The sequence below is a fragment of the Coffea eugenioides genome, chromosome 4, assembly GCF_003713205.1.
Source record: "Coffea eugenioides isolate CCC68of chromosome 4, Ceug_1.0, whole genome shotgun sequence".
Classification (NCBI taxonomy): Eukaryota; Viridiplantae; Streptophyta; class Magnoliopsida; order Gentianales; family Rubiaceae; genus Coffea; species Coffea eugenioides.
The window spans coordinates 3,702,224-3,730,015 of NC_040038.1; the positions used below are offsets into that span (position 1 = coordinate 3,702,224).

At 38.6% G+C, this 27,792-nt stretch overlaps 4 protein-coding genes across 4 annotated transcripts; 2 read left to right on the plus strand and 2 right to left on the minus strand.

Annotated features, from left to right (window-relative positions):
* The first annotated feature begins 673 nt into the window (after positions 1-673).
* Positions 674-1,570, plus strand: LOC113767927 (ethylene-responsive transcription factor ERF084). The gene has a single exon (XM_027312131.1). The coding sequence runs from the start codon at positions 674-676 to the stop codon at positions 1,568-1,570; it is 897 nt and encodes a 298-aa protein (XP_027167932.1).
* A 4,189-nt stretch (positions 1,571-5,759) lies between these two features.
* LOC113768278 lies at positions 5,760-11,297 on the minus strand. The gene is made up of 5 exons (XM_027312559.1): positions 10,735-11,297; positions 8,007-8,057; positions 7,188-7,250; positions 7,039-7,107; positions 5,760-6,461 (listed from the first exon to the last, which is right to left on the minus strand). Exons 1-5 carry the CDS (start codon positions 11,107-11,109, stop codon positions 6,177-6,179), a joined length of 843 nt encoding a protein of 280 aa, XP_027168360.1. The 5' UTR covers positions 11,110-11,297; the 3' UTR covers positions 5,760-6,176.
* Positions 11,298-19,239: 7,942 nt separating this feature from the next.
* On the plus strand, positions 19,240-24,557 carry LOC113768274 (golgin subfamily A member 2). Its single transcript, XM_027312554.1, has 5 exons — positions 19,240-20,460; positions 21,414-21,490; positions 22,192-22,303; positions 23,124-23,176; positions 24,060-24,557. The coding sequence occupies exons 1-5, from the start codon at positions 19,416-19,418 to the stop codon at positions 24,261-24,263; spliced, it is 1,491 nt and encodes a 496-aa protein (XP_027168355.1). The 5' UTR covers positions 19,240-19,415; the 3' UTR covers positions 24,264-24,557.
* A 491-nt stretch (positions 24,558-25,048) lies between these two features.
* LOC113767929 (vegetative cell wall protein gp1-like) lies at positions 25,049-26,296 on the minus strand. The gene has a single exon (XM_027312133.1). It carries the CDS (start codon positions 26,294-26,296, stop codon positions 25,049-25,051), a length of 1,248 nt encoding a protein of 415 aa, XP_027167934.1.
* Positions 26,297-27,792: the final 1,496 nt, after the last annotated feature.

Consider the following 27,792-nt stretch of genomic DNA (forward strand, 5'->3'; position numbering starts at 1 on the left):
TCCCTCACCGGCCATCCGCAGCTGCCTAGTCATGTGTAAAATTCATGAACCTAGAAGCCTGTTTTGATGTCTAAAGACGTCGATCCATGTACTCAATCAGCCAAAAATCAGGGATAAAACCGATCATTTGCTTAACGAATTGGTCTAAGAAATTTTGTTAATTATGTAATAACTGAATGATTTATAGCAACATTTTTGCACATGCAAATATGCAAAGAAAGAAAAGTACAATTTTTTTTTTGTTGTGTCATGCAATAACTATATAGTATTTCAATCATATGCCCATAATATTTGTACAACCCCCCCCCCCCCCCAAAAAAAAACTTTTTTTTATTGTGTGTGGTTGTTTTCTCAAGACGTAGCTTGGGCTGAGATCTTCCGCTCCTATAAGCCTTAAAATATTCCAGAGGGGTAAATTGGTAAATAGAGTAGAGTATATCCCCTCTGCCAAGGACGGACGAGTACATGGCAAAATAAAGAAAATAAATACACATGACAGATGGTGGTCTTATCGAATTGGACAGGAATATCTAAAATCTTCAACAAAATCTAAAAGTTTTTGATGATCATCGATGCTTAAATAATTAAATTATTCATTCCCGCTGGGTATAAATTGTGGAACTGCGAGTTTCATTAGTATCATTAAAGTTTTGTCTTTCCAACTTTTTCTCAAATGTCGAGATACGCTTATTGCTGCTCATCAGAACCTGAGCCTACAACAATGAACATAAACAATCCCAACCTCAATCCACGCGCCCCTTACGTTCCTAAACTGCAACTGTTTGAAACAACTGATGAAAAACTGCTTCCTCAAATCTGTGCTCAATATAATGGCCTTGCGGGACCTTTGCTCTCATTTTCTCCATTTTCAAGCTCAAAATTTGTTGAACCACAAAGCCAAACTCGACTCTCAAATGATATATCTTGGCCTTCTCCTTCAGTTGCGGATGATTGGGATGTTAAACCTGATAACAAACCGCCAGTTCTTGAAGGAATTGCAGCGGTTGTTGGAGAGCATGTTCTTTATGGGAATAGCAACATTAACAAATACCCTGCATGCAATGGAAGCTCTGACGGATCAGAGAAGTTGTTCAGGCCTGGGGTTGAGAAGGGAAGACTTGGAGGAGGAGTTGGTGGAGTGCAAAAGAACTATAGAGGTGTAAGGAAGAGGCCGTGGGGAAGGTGGTCAGCTGAGATACGTGACCGTATAGGGCGGTGCCGCCACTGGCTGGGAACCTTTGATACTGCTGAGGAGGCTGCTCGTGCCTATGATGCTGCCGCTAGGAGGCTGAGAGGTTCAAAAGCTAGGACCAATTTTCAAATTCCACCTGTTTTGCCTTTGCCCTCACCAACCTCCTCGTCTTCATCTTTTGAAGTCAAGAAAACAAGGGCAAATCATGCTAGGCGGAAGATGAACAAAAGTCAGAAGTGTGCTGTTGTGACTTCCGTTGCTCATCTTTTCAGCCGTAATCCGGCTAATGAAGCTAAAGGGAGTGTGAACTTGGAGCTGGACTTGAAATTGGGTGACAGTTTTAGTAACAAAACTAGGGCTTCTTCCATGGTTGTTTAGCTTTATAGTTTGGTAGTACTGCTATATTAGTACTAGTATCAGTAGTACCAGCCGTTACTGTTTCTGAACTTATTGATAGTGCTGTTAGCTCATGCATGCAGATTCTGATGGCTTCTACTAAGTCTAGTTCTCGTAGATAGTACAAGTTTTTTGTTGTGTGTACTGCGCAGGATGAAATCTACGCGGTATGAAGAATATTGGGGTATTGAACTCAAGTGTGGCTTAGTTGTGCTACTTCACAGATTCCAGCTTAGTTTCTTCCAACAAACAACCCCTCCCAATTTCTGATTTTACATATTATTGCTCAAAAAAAAAAAACCAAAAAAAAAAGTAACGTTAATTCGGTCCAAATATTTCTTAGTTAAGCATTGGTATTTTGCTAATTTTCGATCGATTGAAGGTTCATATGTGAGCGCTTACACACACCTTGTAATAACCAACCCTTCAAATCAGATAGAAGCAAAACTTCGGATTTTATTGTCTGTATACTGTGTAATCTTAGCCTAGTGTTACCTATGCTTGGTTCTCCTCCCCATTCGCAGGGCACTCTACCTGGGAATATGGAGCTCCTCGAACCATGTATTAGTGAAGCGGTTAACTGCCCGGGGCCGACTTCTCACCCCGGCATTTCATGCAGCTTACCGGCCGGTCACGGTATAAATGAGGAGGTATTGCTCAAGTGTTGTGTACTGGCCGCTGGGCTACAGATTCCAAATCACCACTGTTTAATACTTGTACTAATGTTAGGGCAAACTCTACTCTTTTCTAGCTGCTGCAGCTGACTAGCAGTACAATGACTTTTTTAAGGGTACGGAATAAGCCCAGGAAAGGCATAAAAGTGTAATTCCTGGGGTAGGAGTAAAAGCGATTAGTGATGGTTGGGTTTGGGACTTGGGAAGGATGTACTGATAGGATGACGAATTGACGAGTGTGACAATTTCAAAATGGGATAATTTCAGAAGCCTCCCTGACGTTTTTAATAATTGCAGAGACCTCGCTTCAAGTTTATTAAATTACACCTAACTCCCTTGCTTTCACTATTTATATAACAATATAGGCTCAAAAGGTTATATTTTTTCTTAAAAATCCTAAACTACCCTTTTTGTACAAAAATAAAACGGAAATTATTTTGCAAATTACGTTCTTCCATATCTCAACCAAATCCACTATCCTAACAAACTAACCTAACAAATAGTCTAGTTCCAAATTCTAAACTCAAGTAATTTCATCATCATAAAATTGATTCTCCTAAAGTATGCATTTAGTTATGAAGATTCATTCCATCCTTCAGAAATATTCTTATCATATGGTTTCATGGAATGATCAAACTCAAAATCAACCGCTTTTGTATTTGCATAATTTTTAACATAGGATGCCATGATTTGATTTCATATAAGTGGCTCAACTCCTACTACATGAGCCACGTTATGGTTTTGAAGAAAATCCTTAGAGGAGATTTAAGCATGGATTGGATTAACTAAGTTTAACAGAAGGAAATGCATCATTATGAGTATAGAGATTTTCAAGAAATTCATTTTGCCAAGAATCAAAATTCTATTTAAAACGAATCACACCCCAAATTTCAAATCTATTGCCCATACCTTCTTAAAACAAAATAATCTAACCTACCATCAAATCCCGAAACATATTAACATCTTAAATACAAAGAACAAATTCTATTTCCATAGTGAAACCACAACTAATAATTGTCAAGCATAAAAAGAAATATAAATGTACTTATTAACATATTAAAAAAAATTTTAGATGGATGATAGACAGATTAGCAAATTTATCGATTTCAATCTCTCTTCCTCTTTTGGCCAATGATTGCATTTTTATTGTGCACCTCTTCATCATCTTTTAGTTTGACCATGAAATCGAATTTTACTTCAACCATTAAATCTAATCTCTCAGTTAAATTTGTGATTTGACAATTTCAAAGAGAAGAAATGAGGAATAGGAATATATAGTAGAGTTTGAGGGAGCACTTATGGTATGATTGGCTGCTATTATAGGTAATGATTAGTGGTAATTTGAAAACGAATTATAGAAGGAAAGGGTTGATGGATGAGAACAAAATAATAGTAAGTAAGAGAGAATCATGGTTGGTTATAACTTGTAAACAGGATAGTCGACGAGTTCAAATTTCTTTTTCTTTTTCTTTTTTAATTTCATTTCATTATACTATAATTTATTTATTAAGTAAAGGTCATTATAGTCATATTATTGTGACAAGGGAGGTCATTGTAATTTGTAAAATCTGAGAGGAGTCGAGTGAAATTGTCATAAACCTCAGGGGAGGTTTGTGAAATTATCCCTTTCAAAATACACATTATTGATGGCAACCAGGACGAGAGTTTCGGGGAAGTACAGGCACAAGGGATTGTAAAAATAAAATAAAAAAAAAAAAAAAGAATTAAGATAGTACTACTATACTATTCTTTCAGTGGTTGAGTAAATGTGGACGTTGACCGATGAGGACGCCATTGAACTTACTTATTGTGAAGCACACAGAGCTAGCCCTAGCTGTTGCTAATCGACGGGAGGGGGGAATAGGAAAGGGCATGAACACTGTACAGTTCAGTGACAACCGTTACCCTTGAATACTGTAACACTTGCTGAATAATCTGTTATTCTACGTTAATTTTTTTTTTTTGGGTAAGTGGGAGGAGAGGGTTGGATTGAATAATAAAGTGAGAGAAATTGTGAGGAAAAAATATTGATGACAGAAATAAAACAAGCGTATGCAATCAGATAGCAGCCCTTCAGTAATTCCTTGTTAAAGTACACACTAACCACTACCGGCTGAAACAATCGTGAGCTAAAGCTAAGTTCCATCTCCGTTTCCAAGTTCAACTTTGTCCGTGGGAGGGATTCTTCTCCAACTAGCAATTACATCCTGAGCTACAGCAGGCACATCTGCAACAGTATCCACAGCAACAACAGGCCTCTGTTGAAAGATCGCCTGATTTCTCACTTTCCATGTATAGCCGGTACACCGTTATAGCAAACACCAGCCTCCTGACTCGATCGGGAAAGAGTTAGAGCTACAATGTTCACACAGCCACCTTATTTATGCTCTTCTCATTCCACTTCCACTGCAAATGCTCCTTATTTATTAAACTCAATTTCACCCAAACTCCTCCAGACGTTGGGTGATTGAATATCATCACACTTTCATTATGAAGTTGGATAAATAATTAATAATAAGAAGTAACAATTTGTACAAACATTAGCATATCGTTCAGGAACAGTTGCATTCTTGCTCTTTGTGGATAGAATGGGGGGAATGCCATTTGATGCACGGATGGAAAGGTAGGCAGACTGTAGTTTACTGTTCGTACAGCCCATGTCAGTACCATTGAAAACTGGAGGAAAAGGGGAGCAAATCGTCCGTGTCTAATTACAGCAACTGGCGTCATCCGCGCCAATTTTGACATTAGAGACTGCGACTGTGCGCCTCTCGTAGCAAATCTTCAATGATGTCAAATGATCCATGCTGAGTGTATAAACCGTTGGTTGATAGAGCAACCTACAAATTTCATAAAAAATGGAAGTGGAGCTGAAGAAGTTAAAAGGCCTACACAGTTTTGCTATTGGCGATTAAACATTTGGGTTTTCTTCAGACTCTTATTTTATGCAGCGTTTGACGGAATTTGCTGTGCCCAAAAGCCTAACCACCCCAAACAAGACATCGAGAACATCTGCACTCTTGCTTAATTAATGACGCCCTTAAAGCCCTGATCCCAACTAATGACGGACAAGCTTAGCATTTTATCAGTAAGATCGTGGACCGGACGAAAAGCCCACTTTTCTCCGTTGGCTTGTGCTGCTCTCTAAATCTTTGCTGGACTATCTAAAGCAGACACACCACCGCCTTTCCTTGCCTCCTCATTGAAAACAGGTCACGCCTAATGACGGATAAAGCAATTACTCAAAACAAATGTTCATTCATTACACTCTAAACACACACTTCCGCCGATTGAAAGTCGGTGCTTTTACTCGAACGTTACCCTCCAACCATCCCCCCTCCAGCTGTATATTATTCCCCACTTCTCGGACTCGAATAGACAGCTTCGGGTTAAGAACAGCGTTTTTCAAGCAAAGCATAACAAACCGAAGATTCAAGCGGCTGGAGCAATTAGAAGAGCATAAAGCAAGCCAACCATGAGATAAAGAGGAGAATTCATTGACGTTAAATTTTTTCTTTAGATAGAAGGATACCTAACTTATATTTTTTCTATGAGAAATAGTTACATCTTATGTATGTATATTTCCTTTCAAGAAGGAAATAGAAGGAATGAGGGCTGACCCCAAAGAATTGAACATTTTGAAACCTGCGAGGAAAGAATACAGCTGCCGCAGCTAAACAGTTAGGATCTCTACCCTACACCTCAACGAATACTAAGATCCTAACTAACCCCCAGTACCTTCAAATTGCAGAACACTTCCCTTCTGTTCGGAAAGTGGTCGAGGTAAATTTGGTCCGTAATTACGGTTAAAATACATCAGCCTACAACAAAGTTAGCACTTATTAGCCTAGATGTTGCTCTTCATATTTATCCCGCTTCCTCCAAGAAAAGTTATTCGTGTACTCCCGTTCCTTCTAGCATACCCCACACAAGGCGTCGGAGCTGGAATTATCCTCAAAAGGAATGTTTAGATCAGGAAGCACAAATTTACTAGCTGTGAGTTCCTTGTTCCCTTCACAACAAGATACTTCAGCAGATGGTTGAACTGGTCCTTCCTCTTCATTTCTTGCAATTATTGCAGGTAAGAGTGCCGGAACAGGGTCCACACAAGCCATCTTCTGAACATGTTGATCCAAAATTGCCTCATCAGATTTGACTGTCGGACCACTTTCAACTACTGGAGGTGCTTGCAACTCAAGCTGCAGAAAAAGAGGAGGGGGGGGTGGGAGGGGGAACTGTCATCTATAGGCAATAATTATGGAGGACAACATAAACAGTCTTTTGCAAGTAGATTATCCCTAGTACAGTGTACTCTAGAGACGTGATACTTGAGAAGCAATTCCTGCACCAATTAATGGACAGCAGAATTTTGAACCTCCAATTCCACTGTAAAAATCTCTTAAACTAACAGCCAACTGTATGACCAGACTTAAGTAACATGTTTCCATCACCAACTTTAGCTGTTTTACACTCTTCTAATTTACACGTACCTTTTTGTTACATAAAAGACCTATAGATCTCGAACATGTACGGACAGATTAAGAATGTCGCAATTATTAAGCCAGTAATATTTCAAAATGTGTTCATATTACATCCAAACGTGACTCACTGCTAACAATGACAAATCAAGCTACTTTTCTAGGCATGTTTCAGGCTGCAGATAGAATGCAGACAAATCGACTAAGTTAATGAAGACCACTCAAAATGGTAAATTAACAAACTTCCTTACATAAGGCACATCATTTACAGGGAACAGTCAGCATCGTGCTAAAATACCTTTATTCTCTTGAAGTTTTCATTTCTAGCTCTCTCCTTCTCCAAATTGAGACGCATAGTTGCCAATTCCTTCAAATTTAGACAAATATTCAATCAGCGCCGTAAGCAAAATAGAGAAGAAAATAATCATTTGAAAGTACAGGAGTTACCCTCTTCAACTGCCTTCTTTCCTTTTGCAACATGTCTTCCTCCTCTTTGAGCTCTGCTAAAGTCTGCAAATCAAGAAGGAAATTGAATTACCAAGCCTAGTTGAAACCAATAACAAGCCAATTATACAAGGCTCTGCGTATGAAGTGTCTTATTATTTCCTGTTGACTATAACAAGATGATCTCTTCAATGGCTTAAAATGCAAAAAATCTCCACTAATCTGTCTGTGTGAACACAAGAGAAGAGATGAGTACTGATTTTCCTAAACCAACCTCCCAATTCATAATTATACCTGCCATCTCTTTCGAGGGAAGCTAGGACAGCAAACAGTGAAAAGAACAAATTCTACATTATTGTTTAAGTAACACATGCTGGATAGCTTACAGATACAGAACCCTGATCAAATTTGGTAGATGATAGGGGAAAGAATTAGTTGCAGGTATTAACACGTGATTGTGATGCCAAATGGCCATTTCCTCATAGTCTAGAACAGCTTTCAAACAAGTTAATGAAAAGGATATGACGAATCAAATTTCTACCAGACTCCAAATAGTTCACAGGGCAACATTTACAGTAGTACAGTTCAAGAAAAACAAGAGTGCAGCCTTTGGGAAGGAAACAGAAAGATGTATCCATTGAATAATTCGCTAAATCTAGGGGGCATTCTAAAAATGACAAAAAAAATCCAGTACAGATTGTGCTGCTTTCTGAATGCAAGATGCTTGAGGTGCAAAACTTACTACTCTGTTTTATGCTTGGTCCAAGTAAAGATGCCTATGCTGCAGGACCGATATGATCATGCAGGGATCAGAATTATTACCTTCTTCTTTCTTGACCTCTTGTTGGTGGCATTTTCACTCGTTCCGATAACCTGAAAGCAAAAAGATTATGATTTCAAGTTAACCATTAAAGATGAGTTGAGGAAATCGATTATTGAAGACAGGACAACAAGCAATTTCATAAATTCAAAATTTTGTCTTCACCAAATCCACTAAAAATCACCAAGTAAATTACTTTTGCATTCATGAAATCAGATCTGCCTTTTGACAAAAGAACCTATTCAGTAAAGCATGTTGCAGTATCAAACTACTAGAGCTGAATGCAGCAAAGCATATTCATCCCTCAACCCACACGAGTAGATTCCATAGGTGAAAAATAGAAGTGCATGTAAACAGAATTGCACATGCAACCACGGGCACACGGTCAAAACTCTGCTCGGCACTGACTCAATACACAAATGGTAAGGGGACCCGAAACTTCCTGGCTGCTTAGACCATGAAATTCTCGGGGAGGAAAAACCATGACCGTTAATAACTAGCTTTCCACAATCAGCCCATGCACGACAGACTTATAAAAGTCGTAACGATATACTTTGGCTTGAGAGTGGGAATAAATGCAGGCAGGGAATTAGTAATGTAAACTCATTTGGTAAAACAAGTCAGCAGAGGAGGGCACTATAGTTTCGTTGAAAAAGTGGTCCCCTCGATGACTCAACCAAAAAGCCAAATGTAAACCATACGCTTTACTTTTCAGCTCTCGCTCGCTTTGCACCTCTTTTTGTACTCGGTTTACAAATCCCCCACCATGTTCTAGCATGAAAACACTAATTTGACATAAATCCTTTTGGATCAACAATATAAAACATAAAAATCTTTTTTTTTTCAAAAAAAAAAAACCAAGTTAATAAAAAATACTAAAGAAACTCGGTGACAACAACATATATGCAGAGTCTTAATCACCACCTTTATTCTTCCTTCTACAGAAGAATCAAGAAAGAGCTGATCTTTCCTACTTTTGACTGCGTCAAGAGGATAGCCCAGATACAGGGTACCGTCGTACAAATCGTACCTATGTAAGTTAATTCTCCATTAAGAGTCTTTCTATACAAGTTAGGCTGAAGCGATAATTTGCCAAGCAGTGAAAAGTCTATTAGCAACTAGTACCAGTGCCCGTTTTGATTGGAAGTTTGGAACCCTCCAAAACAAACAACAGAGTCCAAAAGATAAATACACGTACAGTTGTGCCTTGTGCGCGCCTCGGAATGTTCGCAAATTTTGTGTACATTTGGCGTGAGATATGGAGTCAATATCACGACAAACAGATCCGAGTGGATACTTCTTATTATTAGGTGAGGCTGCGAACTACGGAGAGAGAATTAATAATCGGCTACCTGCCACGTAAGCCCAAGCGGCACCTTCGTACCAATAACACCATGCCACTCAGGAAACTGGTCCCACCTAACTGGTGAGCATATTAGTCCAAAATTGTGCTTACCGCATAGGATCCCGCCCACCTCAAAGTACCAAATTGATTTTTTAAATATTAATTTTTTTATTTATAACCACTAACAACACTACACCAAACTGAACGCAGACCTATCTTGCCATGAAAGCACGCCACCGATTAAACAGGTCCCAGTACCAAGACCCCAGCTCCAGCAATGAATATATGCTGTTTGACCAGAATACCCCTTCAAGAGATGCTGGTGGACACTAGTCGCAGTATGCAGCTGGCGAGAGAGGTTTGACTACGTGGGCTTTTTCTCTTTCCCCTTTTTTTTTTTGGGGGGGGGTTTGGTGTGTTGGAGGATTTTACCAAATCCATTGGCTCAAAGGAAGTGCCAGCTCCGACAAGGACTTGGGGACGGTTTCTCGGTCCATTCGTGAATGACCACAAAAGGCTGGATACGTTTACGGAAGGACCAGATTACCCTTATCCAGAAGGGCAATTTCGTCATTCGGGAAAGTCCATAAAAAGTACTACTATGACACGAAGACGCATAATAATGGGGCTTCGGCTGGTGAGCGGAAAGGTGGTGAGAAGAAAACGTGATGAGTCATTCGATCTACTGCTCTTCCTGTCCCCAGTCCCCAGTCATCCCTTCTGACCCATATGCGTTCAATGAAAGTCACCACCACTTTTTCTTCTTTTTAAACTACTCCCCTAAGAAAAAACACAAAAAAAAAAATTTACAAAATGAAAATAAAAATAGAACCACCCTATTGACCTTTTTCCTTAAAAAAAAAAACTAGTAGTATATACTAATAACGAGAAAATATTCTTCGGAAATACAAAATAATTATGGGCCAGGCAGCGACCGGGTCCGAGTCCGAGTCCGACCATCGGAGAGTTTCGAATCTGGTACAAGGGAAGTTTATTTTTTTTTCCCCCATGCAAAGGCAAAGGCGGAGGAGCTTATAGTGTTGTCAGTTTCAAAACTGAAAAAACGGTGACAGGTGAGATTAGAGCACGCCTCAACCCTGGACACGTATCAGTTAATACCACACTTTCCCCAGGGCGTTCTGGTCATTTCGTGCCAACGAATCGAATGACACGAAAAGCTAATGCAAATGAAGGCCAAAAAAATTACTAGTACTACAGAATTTTCCTGAAAACAGAAGAAAACTATTAATAAGCCACGCATCGGCGACCGCGACAACCCCACCACATCCGCCGGCTTATCCGTCGGCGGCGTGGCGTTGAACTCAGGCGAGACTTGTTGTGAAAAAGAAGAGAGATGGGGATGCTGTGAGATTGGATAAACGGACCTTAGATCTTGAGATGCCGGAGCGTTTAGAGGGGCGAACTAACGGATAAGGACGGCTGGACTCCTCCTCGGGACCGCCATCGACGGAGCAGCCGCCACTTCCGCATCCACCGCCCACACAGCCACCACTGAGAGAGGTGGCGCCGCTCCATGAGAGAGGCGTGGTAGGACTAGCCCTGGGAGCCTGCTTCTTCGCCTGAACTACCACAGCTTTTGAGCGCCTCTGCCGGACGCTCCACTCGAGCGATAAAGCCGGCTTTGCTGGCAGGGGCGGCGGGGAGGGCTGCGGTTGCTTGACTTGCTTTAGCATAACCAGCAGCTCAGCAACCGCCGTGTCATCCACCGTCGCCACTTTGACCCACTCTTCGTCGCTCATCTTCGTTTCTTATTCGGTCTGGCCTTTTTCTTTTTTCTGGACTATTACCGTCCGTTTTTGGGGACAGAGAGAGAAGGGGAGATGGAAATGGAATGAGGAAAAAGTGAGGAAGAGGGCAGGGAGAAGAGGAGAAGAGAGAATGGTGGTGGCAAAGAAAATCTGAATGGGAGTTTAATAGTTAGTGTAATAAAAATAACTGCTCAGCAGCATGACATGAGTTATATATATTTGTATATGCGAATTTGTACATATTTGTGTGTGCGCGCGTGTGAGTGTGTGAGTGTGTGGTGAAGATGCCAACTTGTCAATTCACACCCCCTTCCTTGTGTTGTTGTTCTGTTGGGGTGCGTGTCTGACTGTAGTGGTATTGGATGGATTTTGGTACTTTTCTTTTCTTTTCTTTTTGATTTTTTTCCTCCCTTTCTCTTTTACTATTATTCTTAATGATGATACATATAGATCAGCTACTTTTCGAAATGAACATCCCTTATGCAACAAGGAAATTGCCAACTTTTGGGCTTTGCTCATAAAATGAAAAATAATACATTAGCAGCTCTTTTCATCTGATCAATTATTCTTTGATAGTTTGATAAGTTTTGACTTAGGTTACTATGACAAATAACTTCCCGTGACTGAAAAGATTAGAGCCAAACTTCTCTCTATAAATAGTATGCTTATCAAATTAATCAAAAACGACTGAATAAAAGAGACACAATTTAAATATTTATCAAAAGAAATACTATAGTAATTTTTTTTAAACAGTTTTTTAAACTCGCATTACTACTATTTGGTATCTTATACATCGTGAGAAAGAGAAATCCAATTAAATCACTCTTGAAAAAAATACAAATAAAGTATCAGAACATTTTTTTGGTCTAATCGAGTTTTTATACCTGTTAGATTATGTTTTTTATTAATTTTTATAAGTGTTTTCAGCGTTTGGATGGAATGGACGGGCGGATGGGCGGGTGGCGCTGTTTATGTGTGTGTATATATCTTCGATGTGGAGTAAGGGCCCACTAGTCAGACGTGGCAAATGCGAGAGGTGGAGAGAACGCGCTGCAGAGAGGGTGTGGGACAGAGAACTCCATGAGGCGCATGGAATGGAGATGTTGTCTGTGTTGTTGGTTGGGTGATGGATTTAATCCGTGGAGGAGGGGACCTACAAAGGCTGGTTGATGAATAAATGACGCCGCATGTGAAACGCTGTACCACAATACTACCATACAGTTCAATCTGAAGCAAAAACTGGAATCAAGTCTGGCTTGGGGGATTGGATTGGGCATGCGTTTATAGGGGCGAATTTTAACTGCTGCCGTCTGAATCGTCTGATTTTATGATTGATGCCATTTATCGTATGACGAAGAATTTCCCTTCGTGGATGATGTTGAAAAGATTTGGTGCATTAACTTTCAACTATTGTCCTTCGACAAAAAAAAAAGAAAGAACTTTCAACTACTGCAATCAAGGAGAACAACAACGGTTCTTCTAGCTGATACTTGAGGAAGAAAGGATTGCATGCCAATCAATTCACCTCATACGCAGGTTTACTCCGTTAAAAGCTCGAATTTGAACACCAAGATGAGCCCAAGAATATATGAGATATCCATTTTCTTCCTTATTTTAAAGAAACAACATATTAATTCGTGTTACTTAAGTTCGATTCAGTTTGGTTAAGGGAGGTTCAATTGATCGATTAAGCTAAAATAATAAATGAGCCTAGATCGAGTACGAGCTTGACTATTTTAACTCGACTTGTCTTATTTACACCGTTTATTATTGAGAGTGTTGTATTTTTTTAATTAAAAATTAAAAAAAAAATGGGTTCGAAGTTTAGGAGTTAATATCATCCATTTACAATTTAAAATGGAAAAAAAAAAGGTATTAATTAAGATTTGAAGAAAGTTGGCTCTAAAGATGATTGGGTTGGAGAGTAAAAACTTTTTTATTAGAAGTTCTAGGCCTGACAGGTGAAGGAGTAATAGATCAGGGACACACAACTCCGTTATCATTTTTCGTCAAACCTGTGATGGCATTGAAAATTTTTTTTTGTATTCAACTAGTTAGTATTTACAGATAATAAAATGTGTTCCAAGGTATGCTAGATTTGTCGTAGACTCTACATACCATACGAGAAGCATTTTGACGGTGCATCAGTAAATCGATAGGCCATTAATATACCATACTAGAATCTTTGATGCATAACTTGAGAGAAAACAAATTTTACCGTTGCGTTTTCCTGATCTCACAAGTGTGTTTGGATTGTAAATTATTTGAGATATTTTTATTGTAACATTTTTTGTGATGTGATGTATGTGAGATAAAAAGGTAATTGAAAAGATAAAAAGATGTATTGAAAATTATAATGGTGATGTAAGTAAATATATTTGGGTAAATAATCTCCTATCCAAACGTTTAACCTTATTTGGATTGTTATTTTCTATCGGAAAATTACGTCGTTTTTCGTGATCACATTTACTTATTACTTTTTTTTCTCACATACATTAAATCGCTACAGTAATTTTTCCATGAAAAATCATGGAAAATGCAATCGAAACGGGGCAAAGCGGATTAGATATTGCAAAAAGAAAGAGTGAACCAAAATTGATATAAAAGTCAACAACTAATGCTAATAAATTAGGGAGTGCGATTGCTGGATCACAGTTGATGGCTCTGTCCCTTGATTACGTCCGGTTGTGGTGATTCAACAGGAAGCGGCAGCCCACATCTCATCGCACGAACTCATGCTAGCACATTGGGTGTGGCTTTTTCAAGCATTGGCACAACTTTACTAAAATATGTAAATCCAATGCCATGCTAGTTGTCAAATTTGCAGCCCAATCATGTTCGTCAATGTTTATTTGTTTATGTAGCGAGAATATTCATGTATTCGTCCGTTTCCCTTTAAAGTAGGGGGGAAAATTAAAAGAACTGATTCAAAGTAGTAGGGGGAAAAAATAGAAAGAGTGACGCGCAGAAAAGTTATGCTTGAGAACACATGGAGCCAATACAGGATTTGGGTGTCTAATTCCATAAGGCGTGCATCCATTTCTTCAAGGTGCAGCTCACTCGAAATAGAAACTAAATATAGAACAAATTTTTGTTTGTTCCATGCGTGGCATTAAAAAGAATGTACGTACGGTTATACGAGCCTTGTATAAGTCTCATATTCCTAACAAAAAATTCTTCTACTTCTCCTTTCACGACCTTGATAAATTTTCTCTAGATTTTTGTTAAGTTGAAATAAAAAAATGAACAATGTTTGTGAGTTCCAACGTGTAGTGAAAAAAGTTTTTTCTTTTAAAAAAAATAACTTTTCGACTTGGTTTGTGTACTGAAAGCAAATTAGAATAGATCAAGAAGAATATCAATGCAAATTGAGTGTCTTTCTTTGTTCAAGTAAAATGGTGCCAATTATTTTAAGTTTTGTTAAATTTGGATATACAAACATATAAACAAAGTATCCGCTACTATTTTGGATTTTGTCGATAGTAGTGAGGGCAATTTTATTTAAGTGTCGGGGCAAGCTTACAAATTTATATACATATATGGAGATTTTGGTGGGGCAATTCTCTAATACTTAAATTTTATAGAAAGGGTAGTATGGGTCGATTCTCTGCTGTCCTTAGAGGCGCAAACAAGTCAAGTTGAGTCTGATTTTGACCTAATCAAGTCGAGCATCAATTTAGTTTTATGAATTTCAAACTCAAGCTCTCAATGCAAAACTAGATTTCAAGCTCGACTCAAATTCGAGTCAAGTTCGAGTTTAAAAAATAAAAAATAATTCTTTTATTTTTATCAAATAAATAAAATAATAATTTTCTTAACAAATAATAAAATATTAGAAATATATATGTAATTTACTATTAATATATATATATATATATATAATCGAGCCGACTTGCGAATTAACGATTTAAGTATTTTTTAATTCGATTTCAACTTGATTAACTCAAACTCGACTTAAATTCGATGTTAATCAAACTCGAATCAAATTCGGACTCGAACTATTGGCAAGCGGCTAGATTCATTTGCACCCTCAGCTGTCCCTGCCATATTTCCACGAATACATCCTGAGGCCAGACTCAGATTATAGTTCTCGATAGACAAATAAACCCAAGAAATGAACCTTTTGGCATGCAGACTTAAGATTGGAATGCGGCAGAGAAGCTTGCCATGTATACATAACAAGACAAGGGGACCACTGCCACCCGAATTTTACCAAAAAGAAGCCACTATTGCCTTTGTCATTGGAGCGTGGCATGTATAAACTACTCATAAACATAGATACAGATACTTTCCTAAAAGGAAATTCAACTCTGTGTGTGTGTGTGTGTGTGTTGAGTATCGAATTCTCTGTAGTTGGCTTTTCATCGTAGCAAAGATTAAACTATCAAAAGCGTGAGGGAGTGAATGAATGGCTGAATTACGCCCTTTCCGCTATCTGTTCGCCTCTGTCTCTTCTTCTCTCTTTGCCTGTTTCTTCTACACATCTCCTTAGTCCTACACTTGTCCGCCCCATCCCTGTCTCAAATATTTATAATTATTCCAGAATAATTGAGAAAAAAGTACCCACCTCACTCCGTCCAACACACATCTTGTTCGCCCTATGCCTGCTTTAATTTGGTATTCGACTAGCTGTGCTTGAATGACAATCAAAAACAGTAGCGGTTCATTTTAATTTGCCGTTTTGTCTATTTAGCATTTTTCATCAAAATGTTTACACCTGTTTGATGAATGAATAATTCGGAGTTGCTTATGGTACTGATTGTTAATGATCATCGTGACTCTAACTCAGGGTCTCTTTCAAATTTTCAAAAACGCAGAAAAATTTACTGTCAAGTCAATAATCAAGATTTTTTTTTCTTCTATATTATTGTGTCCTAAAGTTACTGGATAAACAGATAAAATAGATATGCACCCACTTTAAAATTCAAAAAATATTATACTGCACCCCCTTGAATCGTGTAAATTTTAATTTTTGCATGTGTCTAGACACCTGTCCTACCCCTTATAGAAGAACCCATTACCACATTTCAACTAGCTGTAGATAACAAGTTCAATGCGCAGAAACAATTAATTGTTTCATTCATAAGTAAATCAATAATATAATTAATGTTTCTGGAAAACAATATAGACTGGACTCACAAACCACTCATCAAGGGGACGGGATGGATTGGGAAGAGGTTTTTTTTCTCTCACAAATGATCAAGAACACATGCACACAGTTAGATTAACACCCGGAGAGTCATCAAAGAACAGTTCGAGACGAACAATTTAAGGAGGACCAACAAAACAACCGAATTCAGTCAATTGGTGATATAACCGATCACCTGTGGACCTTAAACCTGCAGACTAATGCCCCACGATCTTTTGATGTGGGATTGGGAAGAGGCTTGAAACCTGGAATACATAATAATGAGGAGTGCCAAATTAATAAAGGGGTCGGCTCGTTTGCTTGCAGGGTAAGATCAAAGATAAAAACATCAAACCCTAAGACTTTCGGCGATTAGTGGACGCACATCTGTCTCTACTGTTGACTTTTGGCCGCAGAATCATGTACTTTGACACTTTTAACATTCAAACTCCGGTATATGTTGCAGCCTATTCATGTTATCTTGCGAATGGAAATGAGTCTAATCAAATCAAATATTCGAATGTTTAAATTTATTTAATTATTTTTAAATTTAGCTTATTTATATATTAAATCGAGATTGAACGTATTTTTTTAATCAAAATTATCAACTATTTTTGAATTTGATTTGACTAGTTAACGAGTCAAATTTGAATGAAATCTTACCAAATCGAATTCAATTTGACTATCAATTAGTTTGGTTCATCTTCCAATCGTAAAAATAGTGATGATTAGTATAAATATTTTTCATCATTTTTTTATACTTTCAATTATATCTGTAGACATTTTTATCTTAATCACATTTGTAAACACAATTACTCATAAACACCCTAAGTACGGTAACTAATCAAATTAACTACTATCACTATTCTTGTTTCTTTTCTTTTCTGAATTTTTATATAGTATTCAATTTGAAATACGTGATACCCGTACTCCTATTGTGTTTGACTTTGAAATTCTGAAATATGTCGAGTGTCAACCCTCTGGTCGAGTCGAGTGGAGAAGCCGGCTAAGTAGCGCAGTGTAGTCGAGTCCACTTGGTCTCCGCGTAAAGAATCAGTCTCTGACTGAGACTGCTTTTATATTAATATTGTTACTTTATTTCTTTTTATTTTATCCTCAACTTTTCCTTCAGCCTTTTTTTTTCACATCTTCTGGATTAGTGCGTAAGATTGTAAATTGTTATTGCGAACGAGTAAATCCATTTCCAGCCACTAGGTGGTCACCACGCGGGAAGTAAAGGGTTCAACTCTTACTTTTCATTAATTTGTCATTTTATGTGACGGTCTTAATTGGCTTTCTTTGATGGAATCTCTTTTTACATCGAGTCCCCTTCCCCCTAAATTAAATTAGATTAAATTATAGAAATTCTATCATTGCAGTAAAAAAAAAAGAGTAAATCTATTTTCAGCATTATTATTCGTCCTCTCTCTTTCATTTTTTTTCTGGGAGAAGCATTAAAATCTTTTGAAAAGCTATTTTTAATAAAAAAATTATATTTTTTTGTGAATATATCATCGAATCGTTATAGTATATTTTATTATAAAAACTTTAAAAATAACAATTCAACCGAGCTCTAAATATTTCATGAGCTTTGTTTCCAACGTACACAAACTTTTTTTGGCTAAACCTTTTGTGCACGGAACTAATAAAATGGTCGCGGATATATACATATATATATATATATCTATTCAAATGTGGGTTGCAAATTTCTATTTTTATGGCGTAGAACATAGTCTAAAACAGCATTGAGAACAACTTCGGTGACGTACGAGAGAGAATCCCGGATTAGCTCTTCCTTGGCTGCCGGAACCGTGAATCAATCCACCGCCATAAACCTAAATATGAGATTACTCTCCTATTCTTTACAGTTCTTTTCACTTATTTAATGGACTTTTTTGACTTGTCGTGGCTTTTGCCAAAGTGGCCTACGACTTTCGCTTTCTTTTCAGATGTACTTGTCTTTCACGACCAGATGAGTTTTGCCACTCAAAAAGAGAAAAACTTTACCAGTCTGGCTTTCCACCATTCAGTGTAGTTTCCAACTTCTGGGAGTCCACGACATAATCTCTCTCTTCTTTTTTTTTTTTTTATTTAGAATGTATGAGTGAGGTTCACAACTAAGGTGAGAATTAAGCAAAAGAAAAACTGAATATGCTTTTGGATTATACGAATGTTGTCATAGCTAACTTTATACTGTGCTGTTCTTGATCAGGTCGAGGTAATAGAAGTGTGTGCGCATTATATATCTTCTTTTTTTTTGGTTGCAACGATTTAATCTAACCTAGTTTAGGGAGAGGGGAAGGAGGAGTCTAACCGATAGAGAACTTGTCGGAGGCAGTTATTTGAAAATGACAATCACAATTAAGTGACAAGATGAGAGACAAAATTTTAAAATATTGGAAATGACAAACAGTCCAAGAAACTTTTGGCGTGTGCGCGTTATATATCAGCTAAACAAATTCATGGTGTGCTTAAAAGTATACAAAATTTTCGTACACTACTAAAATGGTTTAGTTGTTTTGGCCATAGCTTGTATTGACTTGACTGGATAGATTAATAAGTCCTACGAGCTAGAAATTTTCAGAAAAGGGAAGCTTTATTGAGTATACAAAATATAAATGTAGATTAGAGTGATGTACTGATAAATATTTTTAGTTTTGATAGAATAAGATTATAGTGCATAGACGGCAATTACATAAACAACTCTTTCTCTATTGATCTGCGTTACGTCTAGTATATTGAGTATTGACTTTTGGTTGGGCTTGTGAGATTAGTTTAGGTCTTAGAAATTGATATTCTGACAAAAAAAAAAAAGAGTATTGACTTGTTTCTAGCACGTACCAGTAATTAAGTGAAGACCTTTTTTTTTAAATTAAAGAGGAAGAAAAAGAATACACAAAAAACTTTTATTAAAGGAAAAGAAAAAGAATTGCACAAAGAAAAGAAAGAGAAGAGTTGCAATTCACACAATCGAATAAGTCTGTGAAATGATAATTCCCCTCCGCTCCAAATGAGCCGGGGCGAAATACCAATTCTCCGAACCCCAAATCGAAAAGCAGTAAAGAGTAGCTTGTTCCTGTTAGTACACTTGGCTGAATAGGTGGATGCTAAAATTTCAGGTTCCTTAGGGTTTCCTCAAGCCTCTGCAATCAAATCTCCGCCACGCATTATGGCGGCAACCACCAAGCTCCTCCAACTCCGCCCTAAAACCCTCCCCCTCACCACCACCACCGCCACCACTCCAGCCGCCACTTCAGTTCATTTCTTTTCATCCTCCACCACCCCTGACCCTGACAATACCCCCTCCCCGCAATCCAAACCCCGTCCGCCACCACCCCAATCCCAACCCCAACCCCAATACCAATCCCAATCCCCATTTTCGTTTTCTTCTTACATCAGTGATGTCAAAGCCAGCCTCAAACAACAACAACAACAACCACAGCAATCACAATGGAACCCTCAATCCCAACCCCGTCGAAAACCATTCTCTTTCGCCTCCCCCGTCTCAAAGCAATCCGACCAGATAGAAGAAATCCGCAAAAATTTACTTGAGTTTCGCCGCCGTTCTGCACCACCTCCTCCAACACCACCACCTCCTCCATCCTCCACTTCTAGCACTACTTCTGCCCCGAATTCCTCCCGGTCCATTTCGTTTCAAGAACTTTACCAGCGGGGTCTCGCTTCCAAAGGTCAAGAGTCCGCCCCAGGTGCCTCGGAGGCAGTGGTGAAGGATTCATTCAGGACTATCCGCGACAGCTTAAATCAGCTCAAACCCTCTTCAACAAACCAGAGTCAAGGGGGTGGGAGAACGAACAATGCCATGCCCATCTCGAGGTGGAAAGAGAGTTTGACGACGAGGCCACTAGACCCAAGTTTGCCATCTTTGCATCAAAGGGGGATTGAAGGGAGCGATCATTTGCCGCCGTCGATTTTTCGACGGGAGATGAACGAAGTGGACGCGGAGGATGGTACTCAATTTCAGACGGAGTTTGTGAGGATTTATTCCACTCGAGAGTTGGGCGAGAAGCTCAGGGCGCTAAGGCCCGAGAGACGGGACAAGAAAGATTGGTTTTCATTGGAAGAGTTGAGCGAAAGGCTGGTGAAGTTGAGAAAGATGGAGGAGGAGGAGATAAACTCGAAACCTGCTGGTGCTACCTGGATGACTTTGAGGAAAAGTCTTCAAGCGATCAGTGAAACTCAGAGTGAACCCAAGAGTAAGTGTAAGCTTGCATTGTTTGCAGCACACCAGACTTGGAATTGGTAATTGGATATTGGTAACGCTTGTGTTTAATGTGCCTAAATTGCTTGTCTTGATGATATATATATATATGTGTGTGTGTATGTGTGTGTGTGTGTGTGTGTGTGTGTTTATGATGGGTTTGTCCTTAGATTGGTCCCCTCGTGCCATGAAATTATGCTATTGGGGTATTAGGTGGAGGAAAATAACATGTAGAATGAGGTTATATGCCAATTAGTTTGTAAGCTTTCAGCTATTGCTGCACTCGTGATTACTGTTCTTGATATGCTAGTATGTCCATTAGCAAAGAGACTCTGGGAAGTTTTGATCGTCTGCATGTATTCTGAAAGTTTGTTGAAAGTAAGGGGCTGGATTTATTGCAAATTTGTGATTTATATCCAACTTGTTTCTCCTGCTCTTCTGTTCTGTTACTTACCTGTGTCCTTGAAGAACTGTACTATTGGAAAAAATCCATACTAATTTCTGTTTGGTGGTTATTGTTCTAAAGGATAATTCAGCTATTAATTAGGTACTTACTGTACTATATTTATAGTTTTGGGATTCTTTTTTCCATTTTCTTAGTTTTAGTGAGTTACAGCAGTTTCACAAACTCAATTCAACATTTGTTTCTATTTTTGTTGTACCTAATAATCAGAAATATGGAAGAGTTATCTGATACCGAAATTGAGTACAAGGAAATTTTCTGAAGATAAATGTTGTGCCTTGTGAATTTTAACGAAATGCTAGATTATTATATCGTTATTCCTGTCAGCTAAGTTGCTGGAACAATTACTGATTGTTAGATAAGGATTTATTTGTTATTGCAAGTCTGTGTGCGAGTTTTCTGATTCTTCTTGATGCATGACTGTGATAAATGATGCCTATTCTTCTGTATCAATCCATAGTTTAGTGATCTATTAACTTTTACAGAGCACAACATTGCTATCTTGGGCCAGCTTCCTCCACTCTACATGTCATCTCCCCCAAAGGAAGAATTAGTTGAAAAGGCAAGCTAGTCTTTTCTTGATTTGCTAGCTTATGGTCAGGCTTTTAAAGCAAATCTTTTACTGTGTGACTTTTTGTCTGAATCTTGGGTGACATTGCATATGAAGTTTATCCAAGCTAGTTCTGAATCCATGTGAATGGGTTTTTGTTGGATAGTATACCTTTGGATCACATGTTTCAAACTAGTCGTTGAACTCCATTATCTGAATACTTTGATTTTCATGACCTTGTATGCATTTACAATTTGTTTTTCAGTCACTAATTGCAAGACTGATCTTGTTCTTTCAAATTCAGAATGATTAGCTATGAATGAAAATTGCAGGAAATTCTTTGGTTTTGTCACTTCCAAATTAGTTTACAAATGCTTTATTCAGCATTGCATTGGGATTATCGATAGTTCAGTATGGTTGTTTCCATAATTTTGTGTTCAGTTTTTTTTTTTTGGAATGTGGAAAATGGAGAATGAACCTGAAAATTTATGATCTACAGCATTTGATTGCTGTTGCACGTTCAAGATTCCAATTTTTGTAGCCATGCATCCCATCATTTAAGAGAAGCTATAGTGCTTAGTAAGAAACAAACTATACAATCTAGAACTTTCTGCCTTCAATGAACTTTGACGTTAAAACTTCCGTAATTTGTTTCGTTGCTGCTATGCATTATTCCTTAATCATAATTTTGCCTTTTGCTCTGAATTATGCAGTATTTCCACCCTGATCACATGTCAGCTGCCGAGAAATTGAAGCTGGAGCTTAAGAAAGTGAGAGACAAATTTAAATTGTCGGAGTCAGATTGTGGTTCTGCTCGTGTTCAAGGTGAGTTCGCTGAATTCGTTCAGTGTTCCTTGTGGAGGATTGACTGGATCCAGCTTGCTGCATAGCAAGTGGATTCAGTTGGCCAAAGTTTGCTGTCTCTTTCTCGTTTCCTTTTGTATCTGTTAGACTCTAGCTTATTTAAGAATTTTTTTTTTGATAGTTACTGTCTAGTTAATTTAGTTCGCATTGCACTTGCAGTATTTATTTGCTTGCTCTTAAACATTTAAACAATGTCATCCCTGCGGTTTTAAATTTTGTTTTTAATCACAAGACCTGAATTTGGAGTCTCCTCATGCTCTACTTGTTAGGAAAACCAAATTAAAAGATTTCTTTCTCTGCTCAAGTTCAATTATGTTTCTTAATTTGGGATTTTTTTCCAGAATTTTGCTTGTTCTTGTTTTTGGGCTATGAACCTTTGCCTCAGAACTGTCAAATCCATCTTTTCCTTTTGAATTCTTCATTCTCCAATGGCTGATGGATGTGTAGAAAATTGAAGCTAACTGGGGTGGATAATGGAAATTCATAATCTTTTCTCAGAAACTGATATCTTCAGTCGAAAGGATTATCCTTTTTACTTATTAAGTATTTTTATTATTTTTATATGTGGACATTGATAAATCCTTTTCCACGAGTTCTTTATCTATTTCATTCCTTTTCCTTTCCTTCTAGGAAGAGCTTTATCTTTTGCATTTTTCCCACCTTTTTGGTCCGCCTTTTTTCCCAGAAGTTCAGCTTGTGTCATGCACCAAGTACAGAGGCATGAAATGTCACCATGATTATGGTTGCAAGGATTGTTTCTAATCTTTTTGTTGTTCTGCAGTGGCACAACTCACAACAAAGATTAAGCACCTATCTACAGTTCTGCACAAGAAGGTCAGCATTTGGCTAAATATCTCTTCTTTGGGACCTCTATGAGGTGGTCCATAGTTGTCTTTCAACAAATTGTATCTGTAGCAGCTTTAATTTGATCATACATCTCAGTTTGAGTGATTGTTTGTTGATAAAAAAAAAAGAAGAATAGACATTGCTCGTAGGTGTGGCTAAACTGAGATGATAACTTATCACTTTCGAGAAAAAAGATTCTGAATTCGTCAAAATGAACTTCAACCTTCAAATATTGAAGCCACTGTTTGAGAAATGACCTTGAAATTTTTTTGTAAATTTCTCTGCTTTGGCTGATTATGACTTAGTTTCCCAGTTTGAATTTTTATGCCTATCTAAATTTTGACAGCATGCCCATGGGGAATAAGATCAAGCTTCTAATAGGTCTACAATATTTTAACTCCAAGTTCCTTGTTTCGATCATCACTAGATTTTCTTGTTTAAGTTTACTGCTTAGTTCTCGCATATAGAGTTTTGCTTCCGGAAATGGTCAGTGGATACTCTGTGGACTGCAATTTGGGAGGCCGTTCTCTGGGATTGGGGGTTACAAACTAGATTAACTTGTAAAAATGGTGAACTTGCCTTTTTGCTTGTTTTACATCTTTCATACTCTGCGGTTGCAGGTAGCAACTTCAGTAAGCTCTATATGTAGAAGTGTGCTCTTGGTTTTTGGCTATTATTCTAGGTCCATAGTCATAATCATAGCGTTTGCCACATTTTTCTATGGGCAGCGAATATTTTCTTGAACTTTTGAGTTTTTGTTTTAATCAAAATTTCATTTCTTGCTCCTATGTCTCCACTGTGCTCCATTGTCATAGTATTTGTCTTGCTGCCTGTGCTCTCAAGTCTCACATCTTTCTTATAATGGTTGTAGGACAAGCATTCTCGAAAAGGTCTTGAAGAAATGGTTCAAAGGAGGAAGAAATTATTGAAGTATTTGAGGAGGACTGACTGGGATTCTTACTGCTTCGTTCTCTCAAAGCTTGGTCTTCGCGATAGTCAGGACGATTATGCCAAGAAAAAGAACTATCCGTCCAAAAAGGACCATTCTGGTAAAAAAAAGGCACTTAAAAATTAGAGCATACTGTCTCTCTGTTTCTTCTCATTGGTTTTGTTCATTGCTTCATCTGTCCACATTGGGAATGATGGCTTAGATTTCTGGTTGCCATTGTCATCCCCTGTTCTCTGCAATGTCAGTGTACTAGTTCTCTTGATGTAGTGAAAGTGAAAACTTTGATATCTAGATACCAATCTTGAGAACGTCTAGGTAGAAATCACGTACAAGAATGGTGAGCATACAGTGACAGGTACTGTTTGTGCAGTCCAATTTTTTCTTGTTCAATAAAATGTTATGTTATTCCTTGCTGCTGTATTAATTATTAAAATTTTGTCGTTATATTTGTGGTGTGAACATGGTTTTGGGCTAGTCCAACTGAAGCTAGTAAATAATTTTCCAATGATTCAGCAATCAGCAGCTCGCCAGAAGAAACCAACTCCGTTATCTCATTGTAGAGTTGTGTAACCCAATTTTAGTTCAAAATTAATCCAGTTGCCTGATGAAATACTGAGCCGTGGTTAATAAACGGACGAATTGGTGCCGAAGTATGCAAGGTTCAAGAAGCAGGAGGAGAGATGATACAAATCAAATGAACCTCAGACTTTACAGTTTTAAAGCCTTAATAAGTTAAACGGGTATAGCTATGAATAATGAAGATTATAAATTGAAATCTCGCAGAAAATTAGTCACATTCAGGATATTCTGCAGCACAAGTAATACTTGCCTAGATTCTGGTATGTAGAATGATTAGTTACGTTATTTCACTCAATAATACTTGAGAAATCTATCCTACCAAGAAAGCATATTTAACCGTTGAATGGAGGCGAATCTGGTTGCGGGGGATCCTCAAAAGGAGGGATAAAAGGCAGTGGGGGACTCTGCTCTTGCACCACCGGTACAGCATCCGGTGACGGTGGCACAAAGACGAACGGCAGCGGCTGAAATGGGCTCTCGGGCATATCAGGTATCAGCGGAGGTGCAAAGAAAAAGTCGGGTGCTTGTGGAAGTGGAAATGTTGGTGACTGAAACACACCCCCGTCATCCGCTGGAGGGCTTGGAGTAAATGTGAAAGGCAATTCAGGTGGAGTATAAGACGGGATAAGTGTTGGTGCTGGTGGCGTGAAAATGATGTCTGGGCCGTCTTGTGGTGGAAGAAAGAAGTCTGGAGGAGGAGATAATATGGGTGCAAGAGGAGGTGCTGGGGTGAATATATCTGGCGGCAAGTCTGGTATTAGTGGTGGAGGAGAAACTACGGGGAATGTTGGAGAGTCTGGGTTGGTATCGGGTGGTGATAACCACGGAAAGACGGGTGGTTGTAGCAGTTCAGGGGGTGGGGGTGAAGGAACAAGTGGTGGTGGGGGGAAAATAATGGGGAGGTCAGGAGGAGGAGGGGATGGTGAAGGAGGGGGTGGCGATGGGACCAAGGGTGGTGGTGGTAAGGGCGGAGGTGGCGATGGTGAAGGTGGTGGAGGGGATGGGGATGGTGGGGGCGAGGAAGGAATTGCAGGTGGTGGGGGTGAAGGTGAAGGTGATACAGGCGGCGGTGACGGTTGAACAGGTGGCGGTGAAGGGACTACGGGTGGAGGCAGCGATATGGGTGGTGGTGAAGGTATGAGCGGTGGTGGTAGCACTGCAGGTGGAGGGGAAGGAAGTAACGGTGGCGGTAAAGGAATAAGTGGAGGAAGAGGAGGAGAAGGCTGCACAATTGGCGGCCGCGGCGGAGTCGGGCGGGGAGAGGGAGTTGGCCTAGGCAGGAAAGGGTTGTTTCCGGAAGACCTTGAGAAAGGCCATTGGCCGCAGCTTCCAAATAAATATGAATAAAGGGGGTCACAATTTGATGATCCTCCTGATCTTCTTCCTCCGCTGCTGCCTCTTCTGCTCCTCCTCCTACTGCCAACTCTATTTCTTCTTCGTGCACTTCTTAGTTCTTGATCCTCTTCTTGTTGACTCGATTTTGTATGGTTATCCTTGGGGTGATTTCTGGAATATTGTGCAAATGATGAATTGACAAACAGCAATGCTATCAGAGTCACTACCAGTACGTTTCTTTTCATCCTCAGTATTTTTGTTCAGTAGTGCACTTGTCTACGTTCAAGAACTGGAGAGCATCTCCGCACCAATTCTAGTAGTAATACTCTGCTTAAAACAGAAGCAAACTTGCTAGTGGTTTGATAATACGCCGCCCACCTCGTATATAAAGACCAGTAGTCGGATAAATAAATTAAGCAGTAATTAATACTACTACCAGTTCTAGCACTTGAGTAGGGTTGATACAGCTGCTGCTGGAAACCAACTGGAGCAGTAATTGAAGCCAGCTAAATGCGACGAGTATCGATGCAAATGGATTTGGATGGAGACACCGACTGAGGATATTTACTGTACATTACATGCATGCAGCGTCTGTGGCCGGGGTTGAATGGGAAGTGTGGCCGTGTTTCAGGTTGCAGTTGAAGGGTGGGCGGAGGAATGGGTGGGAATTCAATGAAAGGGTTGCCTAGTTTTACGTGCCATTTTTGACATGAACAATCATCCTTGAATGCATTCGCAAGAGTTATGCATTTGCTCTCAATAATGCTTCCTTGAAACATACGTACATACATGTAGTCGTACAAACGCACTCCCAAATCTTCTTCCTCTGGATATTGTGTCGCGCACTGTCCTGAGAATTTCGTTTCGGATTGCCTGCAATTATATGTTGTGCAAACACCGAAGGAGCTACCATTCAACCCGGGTTTGAACACCGGACCGGAATAACCAATTCAACCGCTTGAATCCCGAACCAACATTATATTGGCCGGACCTATATTGAATCTGAAAAACTAAGAAAGTTCTGTTTGATAACTCAATTCAACACTTAAACTTTATGAATTCAAATCTTGATGTGTTCAGATGTGTTTGATAACCAAAAATTAAATATTTGAATTAATTAAATGACATTGAATTTTTTAGGCAAAACTTGCTCTAAAAAATAAGTGATAAACTGTTGACTTATCACTGAATATGATATATACTCAAATGTACGTGATATAATACTTAAATCATTCAGTAACTTAATGGATTCAAATTTCAGTTTTCAATTTTATCAAACGTGCAAATGAATCGAATAGTAAAATACCAATTAACTCGGTCTAAACTAGTCAAAATTGAATGATTGAATTGGTTACCACTAATTTCTTCCTCTTTTTTTTTGGCTTCATAGTTCAGCATCATTCAAATTATTTACTATTAATAAAATAACTAAAAAAAATCTAAGCACTTAACGTGAACAATTGAACCGATTGAAATGCAAACTGAAAACACATTCTATTCATTCATCGGTCTAATTTTTAGAACGATGAATTTAGTTGAAGACGTATGATGGATCTATATTCGGCTGAGCTGGTACAATTACACTCGCCATTTTTTGAAAATCTTAAATTCACTTAAAGAAAAATGTTGTTGCTCTAAATTGCAATGTGTCGACAGTTTAAACTTTAAAAGTACTGTAAAGATGTGGGCTTTCGGAATTCTATAGGCTAGTAAACTGTAGTATAAGATGTAATTGTTTAAT